This window comes from Myotis myotis, unplaced genomic scaffold (genome assembly GCF_014108235.1).
Source record: "Myotis myotis isolate mMyoMyo1 unplaced genomic scaffold, mMyoMyo1.p scaffold_m19_p_44, whole genome shotgun sequence".
NCBI classification, from domain to species: Eukaryota; Metazoa; Chordata; class Mammalia; order Chiroptera; family Vespertilionidae; genus Myotis; species Myotis myotis.
The window spans coordinates 986,959-1,004,640 of NW_023416351.1; the positions used below are offsets into that span (position 1 = coordinate 986,959).

A 17,682-nucleotide genomic window follows, 5' to 3' on the forward strand; every position below is an offset into this window, starting at 1 on the left:
TGCTGAGGGAAACGGGCTGCCAGCTGAACAGGGCGGAGAGGGCCCTGGGGCCGGGACCCAGGCAAGGCCGGGGTGGTCTCTGCGGAAAGAACCGTCAGCCCTGAGGTGGGAGCTGTGGGAGGGGAGGGGCCACCTCAAGACCACGCCCGGGAAAGCAGCACCTGGGGTGAGAGGTGCCAGCAGGTCCTGAGCTCAGCGGACGGGGAGGGTGACCAGCCCAATGCCCCGCCCACCCCATGCCAGGTGCGCGCGCGTGCACACACACACACACACAGCAGCGTGGAGCAGATCTACTTTATCCCGAGTGAAGGTCCGTCCCATCGGGAGGCCGGGCGCAGGGCACACCTGCCCGCCGCCCCCGTGGGATCCCTGAGTCCAACACGTAAACAGCACAGCCAGCCAGGTGCCCCGGTCAGTGGGGCCACAGACACCCCGAGACCTCGGACAGGACAGGGCCACAGACAGACCCCGAGGCCGAGCTGCACTCTGGTCCCTCGCTGTTGCCCTGAACATGTGGGCCTGGGGACCCCGAGGCTGGGCCCCCCGAGGCCTGTGCACTGGCTGGCAGGACGTCCAGGTTTCAGGAATGTGAGCCATGATCTGAGATTCTCAGGAAGGAGGCGGCCCGTGGACGGGACCCCTGAGCACAGCGCTGGGCTCCCTCCTGGTCCCCGATGATGTCCCGAGGGAACCACAGCTGGGCAGACACCTGCTGCCCGCGGCCAACCCAGCGCCTCACAGCCCGGGTATGGCCCGGCCCAGCTGCCTCCTGGCCTGCTGTCCAGCTGGGCTGACACCACACGGCCAAGGTCAAAGGAGGGTGGGCCTATCCAGGGCCAGGGCCCTGCTGCCAGGCCCCTCCAACACCAGAAGTGAGACCCCAGGGCAGTGCCCCATGGACCCGCCCTACACGGGGGCCCAGATGGGCAGGGGGTGGGCCTCGGTGTTGAACACGTAGGAGTCCAGGCTGAGCAGCTCCATGTCGTCAGAGAAGAGCAGGAACAGGTACTTGAGCGTCTCCCCCAGGAAGAAGCTCTCCATCTTGTCCCTGGGCTGTGGGTTGTGCGGGTCCTGGACGTTGCTGATGGAGGAGTAGCCGCCCGAGGGGACCTGGAAGAGCCGAGGCAGGGTCACTGCGTGGGCACAGCCCGCTCCCTCCTCAGGGCAGCGGCACGGCCTGGCAGGGCCTGGAATGGGGGCACTGAGGGCCCCCGGGGACGGGCTGCCCCGGGCGGTGCCAGCTGCCCTGTGACTGCCGGGAATGCTGCCTCCAGAGCCCGCAAGGCCTCGCGCAGCTCCGCCCAGCAGGTGGGCCCTGGGGAGGGCGTGGCCTCTGTGCTGGGGAGGGAGGGGCCAGGGAAGGGGCGTGGGCGTGGCCGGCCCTCAGCGCTCACCCGCGTGTAGGCGTTGAAGCTCTGCAGGATCTCCCAGCCCCAGTCCTGGTAGGTGCGGTCCCCGGTGAGGCGGTACAGGTAGAAGAGGCTCTCCACCGTCTCGGGGCGCAGCAGGTTGTGCCTGTCAGCCGGCTGGGGGCACAGGCAGCGTGAGGCCCACACAGGGCCCTGGGCCGCCCGCCCTGCCCGGCCCGGCCCCACTCACCTTGACCTGCACGTCCTTCTGGTCCTTCTGCGCGTGCAAGTTGAAGTGCGCGATCTCGGGGCTCAGCCCCGTCGCCATCTGTCTGTTCATCTGGTAGCAGGTTTCCATGAGCTCCCGGGCCAGGTCCATGTGGTCAGCGGGCAGCCCGTAGTGGGCGCCCAGGGCCAGCGTCCCTGGCAGGAAGCACACCAGGTGGTCCTGCAAGTGAAGGGCCTCCTCACCACCGCGGAGCCTGCCTCCCCGTCCCAGGAGCCCTTGGCCTCCCCATCCAGGAGCCCTCGGCCTCCCCGTCCCAGGAGCCCTCGGCCTCCCCGTCCCAGGAGCCCTCGGCCTCCCCGTCCCAGGAGCCCTCGGCCTCCATGCCAGGAGCAGGACCCCCGTGGCCCAGCAGCCTGACCTGGCCTCTCCCTGGCCCCCAGCCACAGTGATCCCAGCTGCCGGGGGTCAGGTGCCTGTGGCCCTCTCTGGTCACCCCTCCCCCCACTGTGGGCACAGCCCAGGCCGGGCAGCCAGTCTGCCTGTGGCCCTCACACTCCTGGGCCACCACCTCCCTGCTCTCTCCTGGCCCTAACTCGGGGCCCAGACGCCGAGGCGGGGAGGCCAGGCCCTGCCTGCAGCACACGCACCATCTTGGCGCTGAAGCGGCCATGGGCGAGCTCCCCCACGAAGGTGAGCTTGCTGGGCTCCGATCTGCGCAGCAGGTGCCTCCTGATCCCCTCCACGGCCTCCAGGTAGTCGTCCCGCAACCTGGGAGCAGGCCTGGCCTCAGTCCGGCGGGCGCACGGCCCGTCCAGGGGCAGGCCCCAGGGGTGCTCGCCCCGAAGGGCTGAGGCCGGCCTGGGGGTGGGGCCTGGGGTGGGTCAGCCGTGGGGCAGGGCAGTGCCTTCCGCTTCCCAAACAGGGTGGTCCCTTCCCACCTGCCCAAGCCCTGGAGGGCGGCTCCCTGATGGGGAAGCCCAGGGGGAGGGGCAGCCACGCCAGCCCCCTCCCCCCTCCCGCCTCCCACCTCCCCGGGTGTCTGGGTTCCCCACACCCTGAGGGCTGCTGCACGGTAGGGAAGCAGCCCACTAGCTCCAAGGAACCGCGGAGGGAGCCCAGGTGTCCTGGCGCCCTCTCTCCAGGGGGGACTCGGGGGGCTGCATCCGCCCCTCCTCAGGGAGGGAGCTGGGCCTGCAGCCAGACCCAGACCCCCGCTCGGCACCGGCTCGGGCAGCCAGGCCCTGCCCTGGCACGTGCTGTGCTGAGAGGAACTGGTCCCACGGGCGCCCGGGGGCTGGGGCGGCAGAGCGGCCTCACCGCGCGTCCTGCCGCCGGCCCTGGATCCACTGCTTCAGCAGGTACTCGTAGTAGCTGTCGGCCCTGGCGCCCAGGGTGAACACGCCCCCGTGGGTGAAGAGGCCGCTGTGCGTGTTGATGAACATGGGCACCAGCCCGTCCTTCTTCCCCGACAGGGAGTGGACGTGCCGGGTCACCTCCTCCGCGGCCTCCTGGGCAGGCGGGGGAGGGGGGTGAGCGAGGGCGCCGGGCAGCCAGAGGGCTTGGTGCCCTCCACCCTGACCATCCGTTCCCCGGGCAGCAAGGCCTGTGTCCTGGACGCTGCTCCTTGGCCACTGACCGGCCGGCCCACCCTCACAGCGCCCTGCTTGTCCGCAGGCATGGCCGCCTTGGGGCTGGCCTGTCCTCTGGGTGGGTGGGTGGGGCTGCAGGGACGTGCCTGAGGCCACACCCAGTCCCCAGGACGCAGGCATCAGCATGGCACCTGCTCCGCCTCCTGGGGGGAGGCAGGCATGTCCCTCCTGAGCCCAGGGCTGCTGCTGACAATCCACTGCCCCTGACTCCTATCCCCTAGTGAACGCCTACTCACCCTTCCAGCCCCACCAGCCCAGCTCGTCTGAGCTCACACCTTGCCGGGGCAGCACCACGCACGGCTCCCACGGGCCTGTGCACCTTCCCCGAGGTCAGGACCCCGCACAGGGTGCTTTCTGGGCTTCTACCCAGCACCTTCCTCGTCCCGACTGTTAACTTCCTCTCGAGTCCTCTTTGGTCCCCAACGGCTGCACACGCCTGGCAGCCACTCACACCGAAACGTGAGCTCAGCCCGGATCACGGGCCACTGCAGGCCACGGAGGCCGTCAGCGGGGACAGCACAACACTGGCTGCGATGCCAGCGCATCAACACGTCTGGCCCAGGCAGCGTGACGGGGCCTGGCATGCTGCCTCCGAGGCGCCCGGGACCCGGTGCCACCAGAGCCCTGCACCACCAGCCACCAGCCGTCAGGGCCGGAAAAAGGTGCTACAGCAGGTGGGGCGGGGGTGGGGCCAGGGAGGGGTCTCATCAGACAGCCAGTGCCTCCCCAGCCTGAGCCCTGGGATCACTGAGGAAACAGGACTCGAGTGAGGTGTGAAGAGAGGCAGGGACTGGCGGCCCGGGACCAGTGCCCCACGGTCGGCACCCACCGCACCGAGCCAGACGCTCTGCCAGACACCAGGCCTTACCTGGAATTTCTTGACGCCCGTGAGACGAGAGAGCTCGCGGAACTCCAGCTGGATGCTCGTCACCTCGGCCACCGTGCTGTCGGACGTCCACCAGGGCGGGTGGGCCACGCCAGTGCCGATGTTCACATCGGAGTATGGGATCTTGGAGGGCGTGCGGAACGCAGGCATCAGCCGATTCCCAAAGTCTTCCTGATGCACACACAGCGAGGTCAGTGCTGGTGCTCAGAGAGGGCATCCCTCCCACAGCGCGGACCGCCACCCGCTCCCACCCTCAGGAGCTCGCCCTCCACACAGCCAAGGGGCTGGGCTCTGAGCCCAGCGTGTCCCTGTGGCTGCGGCGGACGGGCATGCACCCGGGTCAGCTCCTACCAAGACAGACGAGTGGGCGGGAGGGAAGGGAGGTGGAACAGCCCCGCCCAGAGCCCCCGGAGAGAGGAGACGGGGAGCAGGCGAGGCCCAGCCCCGGGGCCCGGCGGGCACGCACGGCTTTCTGCAGGAAGAGCGCGTCCCCCGTCAGGTGGTAGGCACTGAGCAGGCCCCCTAGAATGCGGATGGTGCTCTCAAACAGGTTCACGTCCACGTCCTTCTGAAACTGCAGCTTCTCGGACACCCACCTCCGGGCTTCTCCGAATTCTAGGGGAACAGGAGAGGGAGAGGGCCCAGGACACGCTGGCGGGCCCAGCACTGCCCTCGGGCCTCCCACCCCGGGTGACACGTGTGCTCCTGTCCACCTTTCTGCTGAGGGTGCAAAGGCAGGAACCCGAGTCTTCGGGTCTGAGCTGACGGGCCAGCGTGCGACCGGAGAGCCACCTCAGCCGTGAGCACAAGTGGTCGGCGTCAGAGGCCACGGCACAAGGACATGGGGGTGGCTCAGCGGCGGCCTCCAGCTTCTCAGCCAACGTCGGTTTAGAAATAACCGATGACGCCTAGTCCCAGTTTGCCCCCAGCTGCGACACAAGGTGGACATTGAGGAGGTGCCGGGCGCTGGCAGCTACATCAGACCACGTGCCACCTCCCACTCGGGGCCCTCCCAGCTGCAGCAGAAACCCCGGCGGGAAGGCCGCTGGGCGCCCACCAGGGTCCACCTGGCTCTCGGCAGGGGCCTCTCACTGCCCTGAGTGCCCCCAGGACGCCTGGATGTGAGGTGACAGAGTCCCCCCAACCAGCACGCCCGCTCCTGGCCCCCAGGGAAGGAGGCACGTCAGCGGACACGGCAGGCAGACCTCCGGGCACGGGCGCTCGGCAGGAGCTGGGGGACGGGTACCTTTCTTCAGACCCAGGATCCACATGGTGTCCAGGGAGTCGACCAGCGTGAGGCCGAGGCCGAACCACTCGCTGAAGGACTTGGACACGGGCTTCAGCTCGTCGTGGCCCCAGGCAAACGCACGGTATCCGGCCCAGGCGTGGCGGAAGGCGTCTATGACGGCCTGCTGGCGCTCGTTAGGGGAGGCTGCGGGGGAAGCGGTCAGGGGGACAGGACCTGGTCAGGGAGGACAGTCCCTCTGGGGCCCCAAGCAGGGAGGCTGAGGAGCCGGGGAGCACTGTCCAGGGCCACAGCGGGCAGCATGAAGGTCGGGGGACGGCCCCAGAGTGAGACCCTCAGAGCTGGGCAGGGCTGTGGAGGTGGAGAGGCGCTGGGGCCTCACAAGGCAGCTCGGACTCATGTCCACCAGGCCTGTCCCGTCCACAGGGAGCCCCGGCGAGCAGAGCATTTCAGGCCGCAGACCAGTCACACTGGCTGCGCTGGCAACGTGGGCGCGGAAACGTCCATCGTGACGGGTGTTGGAACGAGGACCCGACCACCCGCCTCTCATGACCCCGCACCTGGCGGGTTCCAAGAGGAGACGCGTGAGGTCCGAGTGTCACTGGCTTCACACCACGTGTCCACTCTGTGGGGCAGAGGCCCACAGCTCTGCCCTCAGGCCACACGATCAGAGTCCCCGACAGGCCTGGCCGCCAGCCCAGCTCTGGGCTCCTGCGTCCTTCCCCAGAAGTGCCGGCACCCAGGAGGCCTCCAGCCACGGTGCCTGAATGCAGGCACCCATGCAGCTGCCCACATCTCTCAGCCCTGGGAGCTGCCACGGGCGGGAAAGCAAGCCTCCCACCCGCATTCCCGTTGCCTCAGGCTGGACATGGGGCACCGGCCTCAACAGGCCCCTTGCTGCCCGGCTGATGTGGCTCAGTGACTCAGCATCGGTTTGATTCCCGGTCAGGACACTTGCCCAGATTGTGGACTCAATCCCCAGCAGGGGCTGTGCAGGAGGCAGCCGACCAATGATTCTCTCGTCAATTATGGTTCCATCTCTCTCTCTCCCTCTCTTTTCTTTCCATAAAACATGTTAAGAAAACAGGAAAGCCACGTGTCGCTGCCTAAGCTCTGAGCAGTGTGTGCCCTCCGTGCAGGGGCTGCGGCCCCACGGGGATGGCCGGCACTCTGCCCTCGCCAGGGACGCATCTGTGTCCACATGCCCTCGCCCGCAGGATGCCCAGCTGGGGCCCAAGAGGGCGCAGGGGGCCTCACCTCGTTGGTTCTGAATCCTGGGGGCCTGCAGAGAGGGCCGGGCAGGGGCCTCTGCCTTCCTGGAAGGTGCCTGGGGGCGTGGCTCCGGCTCGATCACTGCTCCCCGCCAGCTGCAGGGAGAGGAGCGTCAGCAGCCCAGGGCAGGGCCGGCGAGGAGGGGCCGCGACGGGGCCCAGTCCCCTCCCCCACACCGGCCCCGGCAGGATGGGCATGAGTAGTCGCTTCAAAGGGAAGGCACAGGTCTGCCAGGTGCTATTCCCGTTTGGCTCCTTTTCCAGAAGAGACGCCACAGGCGGCCCCGCCCGGCGCTCACTGCGGCTCCGGGTACCTGACGACCGTCCCCGGCGGGCCTTCTCCCTGGCGAGCCTCGTCCGCCGCCTCGTCCCTCCGGCCGTCCTCCTGCCGCCTGTCCTCCGCGTCTCTGTGGGGCGCTCTGATCTGCAGGTTGGGGGGGCCCCGCCGCACGTGCCTTTGAGGCTTCTGGACGAACGTCACAGGGAAGGTCACAGTGAGAGGAGCTCCCTGCCCACCGGCTGCCATTCCGTCCACCGGGGTCTCTCCCACCAGACCCGACCCCCGGGCTGTGCACACGCTGGGCTCTTCCTCCTCACAGTGATCCGCCGACTGAGGGGCCTTTCACCCCATCTTCTGCCCCTGACCGACCTGGGTGGAGACTGCACACGGCTGGTGCCCTGGGTGAGGGCTAAGCCCTGGCCCGCACGTCTCTGCTGTCACAGGCCCAGGACTCACAGGGCCCGGCCTGGACTGGCCTGGCTGGCCCCTTCCGCGTCCAGCCCTGCTGGGTCTCAGCCCCCGACCAGCTCTCACCTCTCCCCAGAGGCAGGCCCTCAGCCGCCCAGTGCTGCCCGGGGTCCTGTCCTCAGGGAGGCTGCCCTGGCCCAGGTCCAGGGAGAGGACAGTCTGCTCTGCTCACCCCCAAACCCAGGCCCCGGGACCAGCAGGCGCGCCTCCTCCTTCCCCAGGGTCGCCCACCCGCCCGGAGGAGCATGGGGGTGAGACACCCGTCAGACGGCGGGAACAGACAACCTCGCCATCGGTGTGAGCCCTGCGTCCTGTCCCGAGGCCTCTGGCACGGAGCCGGCGCCAGCCTGACCGGCTCATGGCAGGTACCTGAGGCGGCAGCCGCGGGCCCTGTCCCGGGTCGGCATCTGCCTTCCGAGGAGCCGGCAAGACGGGCGGGTGTGCGGGCCTCCCCTTCTGCTCCTCCGCTGGCCTGCCGTTCGGGGCTGAACCAGAGAACCTCCTCAGCCCAGCGCCCAGGCCCCGAGGACCTCAGAGCCTCCGTGGGGGACACCCAGACGGCGCTTCCTGCTGCTTCACCGAGGGCCCCCAGGCCTCGGGCGTCCCCTGTGCGCTCAAGAACAGCCGAGGGCGAGCACCTTCTCTGAGCCCGTGGCTGTCCTCGCCTCCCCACCCACAGCCCCACTGCGCTGCCTGGGTGTCTGCGCGTGGGGAGGACACCTCCCTGCCCCTCCCGGCTCCCGGCCGCCCTCTCGTCCTTTCCGGACACAGGGCGGCGGGGGTCCTGAGAACCACGGGGGGGGGGGGGGGGTGACCGCGAGCCTCCACCGCAGGGCAGTGGGCGGACACCTGCCCACGCAGACACGGGAGCAGCCAGAGGACTGGCAGCAGCGCCCGTGTCCTGCCAGGAGGCGGGGGACGCCACGCCCCTCTTAACCTGGGGGGTGCCCATTCCCCGCCCATTCGCGGCTGCTGAGCAGTTTCAGCTGCAGCCGCCTCGGCCCTCCGCTGCCCCCGGCGCCGGTACCTGTCCACGGGTCGGCCGCGCTGAGGTAGGACAGGAGCCCGCAGCTCAGCAGGAAGGCCAGGGCGGAGAGGATCGCGTTCCTCTGGAGCCGGGACAGCTGCTTCCATGCCTGCGGCAGGGCGGAGGGGCACCTTTACTGGGACTCACACCGCGGGGTCTCTCCCACGGGGACAGCCTCGGGGGGACGGGGAGGAGTTCAGGAGGTCCCACCGCAGGGGTTCCATCGCTGCGGGCGGGGGCTGCGCCCTCGCGGGCGTGAGGCACCGGGGCAGGTGAGACCGGGCGGGAAACGGACGTCGAGTGCACTTGTGTCCGAACATGGGCCGCGGGGAGACCCCGCAAGGCGTGTGCAGGGCTCCGGCCCCGCCGGACCTGCCCAGATGCGGCGTGTGGACGCCCCGCGGCCGCCGGGGACGCACCGGGGGTTAACGTGGCCGCGCTCCTGCTCCCAGCCCCGCAGGAGCGCGCATCCGGGACCCTCAGGTTTCCGCTGGGACCCCGCTGGGGGTGCGTCCGCCCCGTCCGGCGCCCTCCCCCGCCCAGGCCGCCGAGCTCGGCCCGCGGACAGTGCAGCCGGGACCCGCGCCCCTTCCAGGGCCAGCGCCTGCACCTCCAGCCCGAGTCGGCGCGCGGGGCGGAGACCACGGGGCCGCGGGGCGTCCTCACCCGCCAGCACGAGCGGCGCCGCCGGGTTTTGCTGCCGTCGTCGCGCTGGTCAAGGCTCAGCGTCACGGAGATGAAGTCCCGCCGCGGCGCGGGCGGCGCGGGCGGATACATGAAGGCGGCGGAGGCGGCCCGGGGGACCCCGCCCGCGGGCGGCGTCAGGAGGCCGGGCTGTGCTGCGGGCCGGCGGCTCTGATCCCGGGACACCCGCGGGCAGCCATCGCAGCTCGGGCAACACCCCGCCCATCGCGCCCGCCGCCAATGCGCGTGCGCCGCGCCCTCGTAACCCCACTGCGCGTGCGCCCGACTTCGGGTTGACGTTTCCGGACACCTGCGTCTGTTTACTCCGGCGCCTCGATATGACGTCACACACGCGACGCTGGCGCTGTTCTGCGCCTGCGCACCTCTCGCCTGGGTGTGGGCGTGGCCTCGGCTGGGAGGCCGGCCGAGCCGTCAGCGTCCGGCCGGACGCGCGTTGTCCGGTTTTCCCCGTAGCGAAGCCCGTGTGCACCCAAGTCCTGCGGTCAGTGAAGAGCGGCCGGCCGCTCCGCCACCGTGACGCGGGGCCGGGGCGGTGCAGCCACCTGGATGGAGCCGTCACCGTCACCGTCACGGCGACCCACCGCGGGGTTCCCGTCCCTCGGACCGGCTGGTGATGGGGGCGCGCTCTTCCACTCGTAGCAGAACCGCCCGCTGCTCTCGGGACCCGCTCAGCCCAGGGCCCGCCGTTGCTCCGGGCAGCCCTGCCTGGGTGCCTGCAGGGTGCCCGCCGCGTGCGCGGCCAGCTCGGCCCCTGACTGGTTGGAGCTGCCCCAGGGCGCTCCTGCCGCCTTCCTATCCCCTCTCTTCTAGGGGCCGCCGCTCAGGCCCCTGCAGGTCTCATCCGGCACGCAGCTGTGCGGGTGGTGCCGGCGACGCCCCCAGCATCCCTCCCTGCCCAACCGTCTTCCAAGGAAGCGCTGGCTCCTGGAGGATGCAGGTGCAGGAGGGCGCGGTCACCAGCCTCAGGCCTGAGGACCAGGGCCCCAGCCTGGAGCTCGTTCAAGGCGCAGGTTCCGGGCCCACTAGGTTGTTGCAAGCCCCGCCCCACCCGCAGCCTGGTAGGGAGCTGGGCAGAGCAAGCAGAAGGGGTTCCTAGCCGGCCCAGGGCAGGTCCGGCTGATGGACACCTGGTGCTGTTCCCCCCACACATGCTGGGCCCACACTGCTCTCCAGGCCGGGCTGGGCCAACCACAGCACGTGTTTACTGCGACTCCCCCGCCACCTTGTGTGCAAAAAAAATCAAGAGTCTGGCCATGTTTCCAACACCGTCATTTCATTAGCAGTTGTCTGGGGTTAGAGAGAAAGGCACGAAGATCTTTGTGGTGATGGACCATCCAGCTTCCAGAACAGAGTGGGCAGAGGCAGGCACATGGGTGGGAAGTGCATGTGTCCTGGGGTGGTGGCGTCCTGGAACCCCTGAAGCTACCAGTGTTACGGGAAACTCCGTGAGGGGTACCTGGGACCTCTGTGCTCTTCGAAACTTTATATGAAAATAGAATTACCTGGAAATGTGTGTGTGTTTTAAGGGAGCTGTTTCCATAGTTTGCCCAGAAAACACGACTCATCAAAGAGATTGTGCCGTGTCCTGGGTTCCAGTTCCGGTCACGAGCAGCTCTGGGCAGGATCCTGGAACTGGGCCTCCGCCTGGTGGGCCCCTGGGCCCTAGGCCCCCGCTTGCCTGTGGAGCCGCTGAGATGAGGGTCCTAAGGCACATGGTTTGGTTTTGAGGTTTGCAAGAGCCTGGGAGACCTGGGCACGGCCCTGACTCCGCCATGGTGCCCAGGTGCAGACACACATGAAGCCACCGCCCACGCCAAGCCCATGAGAAGTCAGCGGCGCCCGACCCTGTCCTACAGCACCCTCACCCTGGGAGCCCGGGGTTCCCTGCAGGCCTGGAAGGGGCTGTGGAGGGAGGGCAGGGGACCCGGCTTAGCTGCAGCTGCACTTTGAGCTGCTCTTCACGTCAGCGGGGAGGTAGATGGCCCTGTGCTGTGTCCAGAGGGGAAGGAGGCGCTGGGGCCCAGAGCAGCAAAGCCAGGACCAGCTGGCTTCCCCCGGCCTCAGCCAGGCTGTGGGGGTGCGGGGAGGGTGCTGTGGCCCCAAGTACGGGGGCTGCACCTGTGCCCCTCTATAGAGCAGGGGAGGGGTGCGTGAGCACCAAGATCAGAAGCCGCTGGCAGACTGGGTGAGGGATGGTGCCCCCCATCTGGTTAAATTCCAGATTAATGACCACAAAGGAGGCAGAGGGTGCTGGTCCCACAGGTTCTAGGGGGCAGCACCTAACCCTCAGCAGCTCAAACCAGAGGGCCGAGGCCTCAGAGGGAACGGAGAGAATTCGGTCCCGGGTGCCGCCAGCCCTTCACGGTGAGGAGTCAGGCCTCTCTGCTGTCGCCTCGGCTGGCAGGCAGGGCTGTGCACCCCCAGACGCATCGTTACTGGTTCAGCTGCCAGGAAGGGGGGAGCCCCCCTAAAGAAGTCACCCATGGGGGGGCAGGGACCCTCCTCTCCTTGGGTCTGTTCATCTGTAGAAAAGCCGGGTGTGGCTGGGGCTCCCCAGGGAGGCCACTGCCCCGTCTCCGCTCCCAGGCAGGGCCTGCTGCTGTCACTCAATGAGGTCACACCTCCCTCAGCCCCACAGTCCAAGGTCCAGAGTCCCTCTGCCTCCCGCCTGGACCCCACACCCAGAACTGGAGCCCACAGAAGGCCTGTGGCCACTTGTGTCTATGGCAGCCGGTGAGGGGACAGGTCCACCCTCGCGGAGTAAGCCAAGGCTCTTCCTTCTGTGTCCCATGGTCGGGAAGCGGGCAGCCGCCCGAGCTCCGAGCCAGAGCCCCGGGCCAGGGCCGCACCCACCCGCCTGCGGACCCCGGGGGCTGGTGGGCTGAGCGTCACGGCTGCAATGCCCTGACGCGGGTCTCATCCAGGAGGAGTGGGGACTGGAACTCGCGGCCTCGCAGGTGCTCCTCCAGACCCTGGAAAGAAGCCAGGTGTCCACCTCTTGGCCCCAGGAGGGGTCCCAAGGCCCCAATTCTGCCTGGAGCTGGAGAGGGGCTTCCAGGAACAGGGTCAGGTGTCACCTCAGGACCGCAGGCAGCAGGAGCCCTCCCAGCAGGCTTGGGCCAGAACTCACCCCGAGGGGAATGGCCGGCACACCTCCCTGAGGCCGCCGCCCGGCTCTTCTCCCCACCCCCCAGGACCTCGAGGGCTCCACCCCACCCCCATCTCACGTCCAGGAAGGTCCTCTGCAACCTAAGGACCCACTGACCCCCCCGCCCCCCCGAAAGGAGGCAGAGCTGCGGTTTTCCACCCACGGACCCACCTCTCCCCGACGTCTTCCTGCCCTGACCAGGCAGGCCCGACCCCACAAGAGCCCAGACGCTGGGCGGCACTCACCTCTCCAGAGTAGGACACCAACGGCGAGATCTCACAGACGGCCGGGGGCTCTCCACCGCTAGGCAGGCTGAGGGGGCCACTGGTCAGCATCTGCTCAGGGTGCGCCCCCCGCCCCCGCCCATGGGAGCCAGCCCTGTCCTGTGTGGCCCAGCTGACCACCACACGCCCAGCTCCCCACAGTCCTTTTCTCGGTCATCTCTCTGCCAGGACACCCAGAGCCCTGAGCACGCTGCCCCTGCCCGAGTGACAGGCCCCGATTTGGGCTGGGACCCAATCCCCTCCCCGCGGCATTCCTCCCAGAGCCTGGGACCCCAGCTTCAGGTGCTGGCTGTGGGCGACCGAAGAAATAGAAATCGAATGTTCTTTCCTTTCCTGGCCCTAAAAAGCGACCTCCCTTGCCGCTTTCTGAATGCCCTGCCTGGGTCCTGGCTTCCAAGCTCACGAGCGAGCCAGGTGAGGCTGCACGCTCCCCCCTTCCCCGGGGCCGAGCAGACCTTCCCCGGGGCCACCCGCTCGGGGTGGTCACTGTCTGGCCGAGCTGGGCCCGCCCTCACCTGGCCAGCTCCGGGAGCCGGGCCCCGTGTGCGTCCACGAACCGGGCCCCCGCCTGCAGGGCCCAGCGGAGGTGCTGGGCGAGCAGGGCCCGCCGGGCCGTGGTGGGGCTGTCCCTGTCGGCCGAGTCAGCGTTCTTCAGAGGGGAGAACTCCTCCTCCCGCAGCACCTCGAAGGCCACGAAGTTCCTGGGGGGGAAGAGCTGGTGACCCACGTCCTGGCTCACGGACCCCATTCCAGAGCAGCAGGCCCCGAGAGGGCCCGTGGTGCGGCCTGGAGTCCTCCCCCAGAGCCCCAGCACCCTGACCTGGAAACCACAGACGAGGGCTCAGGAAGGGCCAGGGTTCCCCCAAAGTCCACGGCCCCCAATGTTCCCTACGCCCCCCCTGAAGGGGGCCGCTTCCTCTGACCGTCTCCCCGAGACCTGCCTGTAGCCCCCCAGCTCCCCACTGCGAGGGGGCACCCCCACTGTGCCCCCACCTCAGCCTCCACATTCCCGCCCAACTGGGCCTGGGAACCCCCACCAGAGCGGGAGGGAAGACGGACAAAGGAAATGACTGCGGCCACTAACTCAGCAAACGGGAACACGTCGAACACGAACTTCTCCATCTTGATCCCGTTGGGTTTGAGCGGCTTCACCAGATTCCCCTCCTCGTCCACGTACGGGACCTTCTTCACAGCCACGTGCGGCTGCAGCAAGGGCTCGAACTCCCTGCGGGACGGGGTGGGGGTGGGGCAAGGAGGCAGACGCAGTTCAGACAGGACCCCTGAGGGCTCCCAGCCAGCGGGGCCGGTGGCAGGTGGGTCCTGCGGGCACCCGGTGGTGGGAGCCGAGCAGGGTCCCTGGAGGGCACAGGTACCCTCGCCATTCCCTGGCCCGAGAGCCAGGCGCCCTCCTCCCTGCCCAGGTGATGTGGCCCCTGGGGCAGAGATGGTGCCGGGGGGGACATGCACCACAGGAAGAGGGACAGCCACCTGGCCACAGAGCCTTACCCGCCGCCGGGCTCTCTGGGGCCTCTGATTTCTTTATTATTATTGTCATTATTATTACTTGTTTAAAGGCGAAAGAAATTTCTTTTTATATATGTATATTTTTATTGATTTCAGGAAGGAAGGAAGAAGGAGAGAGAGAGAAACATCAATGATGAGAGAGAATCATGGGTCGGCTGCCTCCTGCACGCCCCACACTGGGGGTGGAGCCCACAGCCCGAGCCTGTGCCCTGACCAAGAATCGAACCCTGACCTCCTGGTTCATAGGTCGACACTCTACCACTGAGCCCCGCCAGCCGGGCCCGCTGGCTTCTTTAAACGCCAAGAACCTTTCCCCACCGCAATCCACCGGCCATGCTGACCACAGCCCACCTGCTCAGGCCAGCCCACCCCGCGCACCTGGTGACCACCTGGAGGAAGCTGCGTGTGAAGAAGTGGTTGCAGATGTTGCCGGCGCTGTAGAGCAGGCCCCCGCCGGGCGCACGGAGCCGGGCGGTCTCGGGGCTGATCTCGCTGTACTCCACCACCTGGGGGGCGCCGTCCACCAGGCACACCACGCCCACGGGCTCCTCAGGGTACGCCTTCTCCACCACCTGCAGCCAGGACAGGCGCGCTGGGAGCTGGGGCAGGCGGGCACCCGGGTCGGGGGGTCAGGCCGGGCGGGGCGCGGCTGCGGCCGGAGGCTGGCGGGCTCACCTTGGCGCCACAGTCCGCGCCCCGCAGCACGCAGAAGCCGACGAAGACGGGGTCGGCCAGCCGCACCAGGATGTTGTCCACGCAGTACACGTGCACGAACTCCACGCCCCGGCGCGCCATGTCCTCCAAGATCTGGTGGTCGGCCAGCGCACAGTACAGGCCTCCGTTGCCGTCTGCGGAGGGAGAGGGGGCGCCCCGTGAGCGTCCAGCTGGGCCCCAGCCTGCTGGCCCGGCTGGAGGCAGGAGGCCCTCGCCTGGGGCTGGACCTCGCGCCCCGAGGCGCTCTCACTACCCACGGAGGCCTGCGGCTCTGCCCGTGACAGACGGGAATGAGGCCCAACAGGGAGGCCGCTCTCCCAGAACCACACAGCCTCAGGCAGCACATCCCCGCGGGTCCCAGCCTCCTGCCCCCGCCGTGCAGGCCAGGGTGGGGCGTACCTGGGGCCATGGCAACCTTATCTTTCCGCTCCAGGATGGCCCTGCCGTCGAAGGTCACGGCGGGCAGCACGCGCTGCTCAAACATGACCACGTTGCCGGGGTCCAGGTGGAAGAAGCCATGCTTCTTGAAGAACTCGGCCGTGGGCCCCAGCGTGAACTCACTCGTCATGATGTACCTGCACGAAGGGCAGGCTGAGCAGGCCGTTAGGGGGCCGGCCCCGGCGACGGGCTGGCATCGGGGCCCCTCTGGGTGGGTGCTAGGCGCTGTCCAGGACTATGCAGGGGTGTGTGGGGCAGAGCCGGGAGACATGGGGGATCCCTGGGGCCAAGGCCATGCAGGGAGGGCGCACACACCAGGGCACCGTGCAGCGGGTCCCATGGCGCCCGCCAGCCAGCTGCTCCACCCGCCGGATCCGCTCCGCCTGCAGCTGGTACAGGGTCTTCTGGCTGGGCAGCCCCACCTGGTACATGCCCTTGGGGTAGGTCACGCCCAGGCGGGTGCCCTGCCCGCCCGCCAGCAGCAGCACCGCCACCTTGTTCAGGGCGATCTGGCGCAAACCTGGAGGCAGGGGTGCCGTGAGGAGACGCCAAACCCGCCACACAACCACCCCTGCAGTCAGAGCCAGCCAGGCGGGGGGGGGGGGGGGGGGGGGGGGGGGGGGGGGGGCTGAGCCTTCTGAGAGCCACATTCCCAGGGACCTGCGACCTCATCTGGCCAGGACCCCACCCCAATCCAAGCTGCCCTGACACTCCCAGGTTCCATGATGTCCTCCTGGGATCCTTCCAACCTGGATCCTTCAGAGGGAACCCGGGGTCTGACTGATCTGCTTGGCCTGCGTCTCCCCCACCTTAGCCTGGCCCCCAGCTGTGGGGGGCGCGGGGTGCGGTGGAGCTGAGCCGGCGACTCTCCACGAACACCCGCCTCACCTCCAGGCCGAGAGGCCAGGAATGCGCCCGCGCCAATGTGGGTGTGCAAGGAGGGTGTGGGAGTGTGCAAGCCCGGGGTGCCCTGCTGCCAGGACGCCTGTGGGCGGGGCACTGGCCAGCCAGGGGTGCGCATGCACAAAGCACTGGGGGCTCCCCGCCGCAGTGGAGCGCTGGAGTGTGTGAGCGAGAAGGAGACTTCACGAAGTAACAGACAAACCAAACTCCACGCACAACCTCCCTTCCGGCCGGACCCCGCCCCGCCCCGCCCGGGCCTCCCGCGCGGCTACCTTCCTCCTCCCAGAGCCGCCGCGTCTCGGGGTCGCTCCGGACGGCGCTGCCCACGCGCTCGGGGGGCAGGGGCCGCAGGCGCGCGGCCAGGTCGGGCGGGGGCCCCGGGGGGCGCGCACAGGCGGCGGCCGCGCGCAGGCAGTGCTCCCGCAGCGCCTCGGGCTCCAGCGGCGCCAGCTCGGCCAGCAGCGCGGCGCGCGGCCCGGGCTCCAGCTCCGCGCAGAACCGCAGGAGGTGCTCCTGGCCCGCGCGCTGCAGCCGGGCGCGCACCGCCGCCTCCGAGGCCATGTCGTCGCTGCCGCAGCCGCCGAGCCGGCCTCGAAGGCCCTCGTGACCCGCGCGGCCCCACCGGCGTCACGGGACCCGGCGGGCGGTGCCGGCCCCAGCGCCCCGCCCCTGCCTCCGAGATGCGGGCCCCGCTGCGCCCGACTCCGCCCTCCCGCCCAGCGGGACCTCTGGGGTCGCTCTGAGCTCAGGAGCCGGGCCGGGCGCCAGGAACGCCAACTAAATTCCGTTCCAATACATCCCCTCTGCCCACTGCCCGGGACGGGGGGCGCTCGACGGGGGGCGGGGGCCGGGAGAGGCTGCTCCTGCCACGTTTGCACTTACTAAGGCGCCTCGCGGCGGGACCTCAGCCCCAGAAGAGACCAGACTCGCGGCTGGACTGGCTGCTGAGGGTGGACCAGGCCCCAGCAAGGCCACCCTGCATCCCTGGGAGGTCCTCCTGGCCCCCCTGCGACCAGACCCGCCCGCAGCCGCCCCTGCCCTGCCTCGCTGTCTGGCCAATAGCTTCTGTTGGTGACCTTCCTGGGGACAAGCATTAAAGTCCCTCAGGCCATTTGGGGACAGAACCCACTTTTAGAAACTAGTTTTATTACTTAAAAGTAATTTATGTGATAGGGGCAGAAATAGAATATTGGGGCCAACTGCCTTGCTGCACCCCACCACCCAGAAGTAAACTCCCGGAGAGATGGGCTGTCGGCTCACTGCCCTGCGCGCACTGATCCATGCCCCGCCCACAGGAGGGGGCAGTTAGTGCTGTTGGCTGAATGAATGGGTGTTGGTCCCAAGCCCAGCAGTGGGCTGGGCCACCACGGGGAGGGCTCAGGGACGGCTTGCTGAATGAATGAATGAATGAATGAATGAATGAATGAGTGAATGAATGGCCTGCGGCAGGTGAAGGGCAGTTTGGGGCAGATGTTGGAGGTGGAGGGTGTGTGTGGGACCAGAGAGGCCTGCACCGGACAGAGGCCATGGGGACTCTTATCGCCCCTGCACCTGTGCCCTG

The 17,682-nt window shown here is 68.7% G+C and overlaps 2 protein-coding genes across 4 annotated transcripts; both read right to left on the bottom strand.

The window, feature by feature from the left end:
- Nucleotides 1–279: 279 nt before the first annotated feature.
- On the bottom strand, nucleotides 280–9,321 carry MAN1B1 (mannosidase alpha class 1B member 1). Of its 3 annotated transcripts, none has more exons than XM_036306908.1 (13): nucleotides 9,072–9,321; nucleotides 8,406–8,514; nucleotides 7,748–7,863; nucleotides 6,945–7,054; nucleotides 6,617–6,726; nucleotides 5,360–5,545; nucleotides 4,580–4,728; nucleotides 4,096–4,284; nucleotides 2,896–3,086; nucleotides 2,226–2,346; nucleotides 1,600–1,797; nucleotides 1,395–1,526; nucleotides 280–1,110 (listed from the first exon to the last, which is right to left on the bottom strand). In XM_036306908.1, the coding sequence occupies exons 1-13, from the start codon at nucleotides 9,180–9,182 to the stop codon at nucleotides 907–909; spliced, it is 1,926 nt and encodes a 641-aa protein (XP_036162801.1). In that variant the 5' UTR covers nucleotides 9,183–9,321; the 3' UTR covers nucleotides 280–906. The 3 variants fall into 3 exon arrangements, with proteins under 3 accessions (XP_036162801.1, XP_036162800.1, XP_036162798.1); XM_036306907.1 differs by having other exon boundaries at nucleotides 6,945–7,096; XM_036306905.1 differs by having other exon boundaries at nucleotides 6,945–7,096; nucleotides 7,664–7,863.
- A 1,041-nt stretch (nucleotides 9,322–10,362) lies between these two features.
- On the bottom strand, nucleotides 10,363–16,750 carry UAP1L1 (UDP-N-acetylglucosamine pyrophosphorylase 1 like 1). The gene is made up of 9 exons (XM_036306910.1): nucleotides 16,394–16,750; nucleotides 15,534–15,738; nucleotides 15,180–15,355; nucleotides 14,742–14,914; nucleotides 14,445–14,638; nucleotides 13,627–13,767; nucleotides 13,058–13,243; nucleotides 12,504–12,570; nucleotides 10,363–12,082 (listed from the first exon to the last, which is right to left on the bottom strand). The coding sequence occupies exons 1-9, from the start codon at nucleotides 16,680–16,682 to the stop codon at nucleotides 11,999–12,001; spliced, it is 1,515 nt and encodes a 504-aa protein (XP_036162803.1). The 5' UTR covers nucleotides 16,683–16,750; the 3' UTR covers nucleotides 10,363–11,998.
- Between the last annotated feature and the right edge of the window lie 932 nt (nucleotides 16,751–17,682).

Coding starts and splice junctions, on each gene's coding strand:
- UAP1L1 (XM_036306910.1), bottom strand. CDS start 16,682: ATGGCCTCGGAGGCGGCGGTGCGCGCCCGGCTGCAGCGCGCGGGCCAG. Junction 14,915..15,179: donor TAAGGTTGCCATGGCCCCAG/GTACGCCCCACC, acceptor CTCCCTCCGCAG/ACGGCAACGGAGGCCTGTAC. Junction 14,639..14,741: donor GCGCGGACTGTGGCGCCAAG/GTGAGCCCGCCA, acceptor TCCTGGCTGCAG/GTGGTGGAGAAGGCGTACCC.
- MAN1B1 (XM_036306905.1), bottom strand. CDS start 9,182: ATGTATCCGCCCGCGCCGCCCGCGCCGCGGCGGGACTTCATCTCCGTG. Junction 4,285..4,579: donor CGCTCTTCCTGCAGAAAGCC/GTGCGTGCCCGC, acceptor TGTGTGCATCAG/GAAGACTTTGGGAATCGGCT. Junction 2,347..2,895: donor GGCCGGCGGCAGGACGCGCG/GTGAGGCCGCTC, acceptor GCCTGCTCCCAG/GTTGCGGGACGACTACCTGG.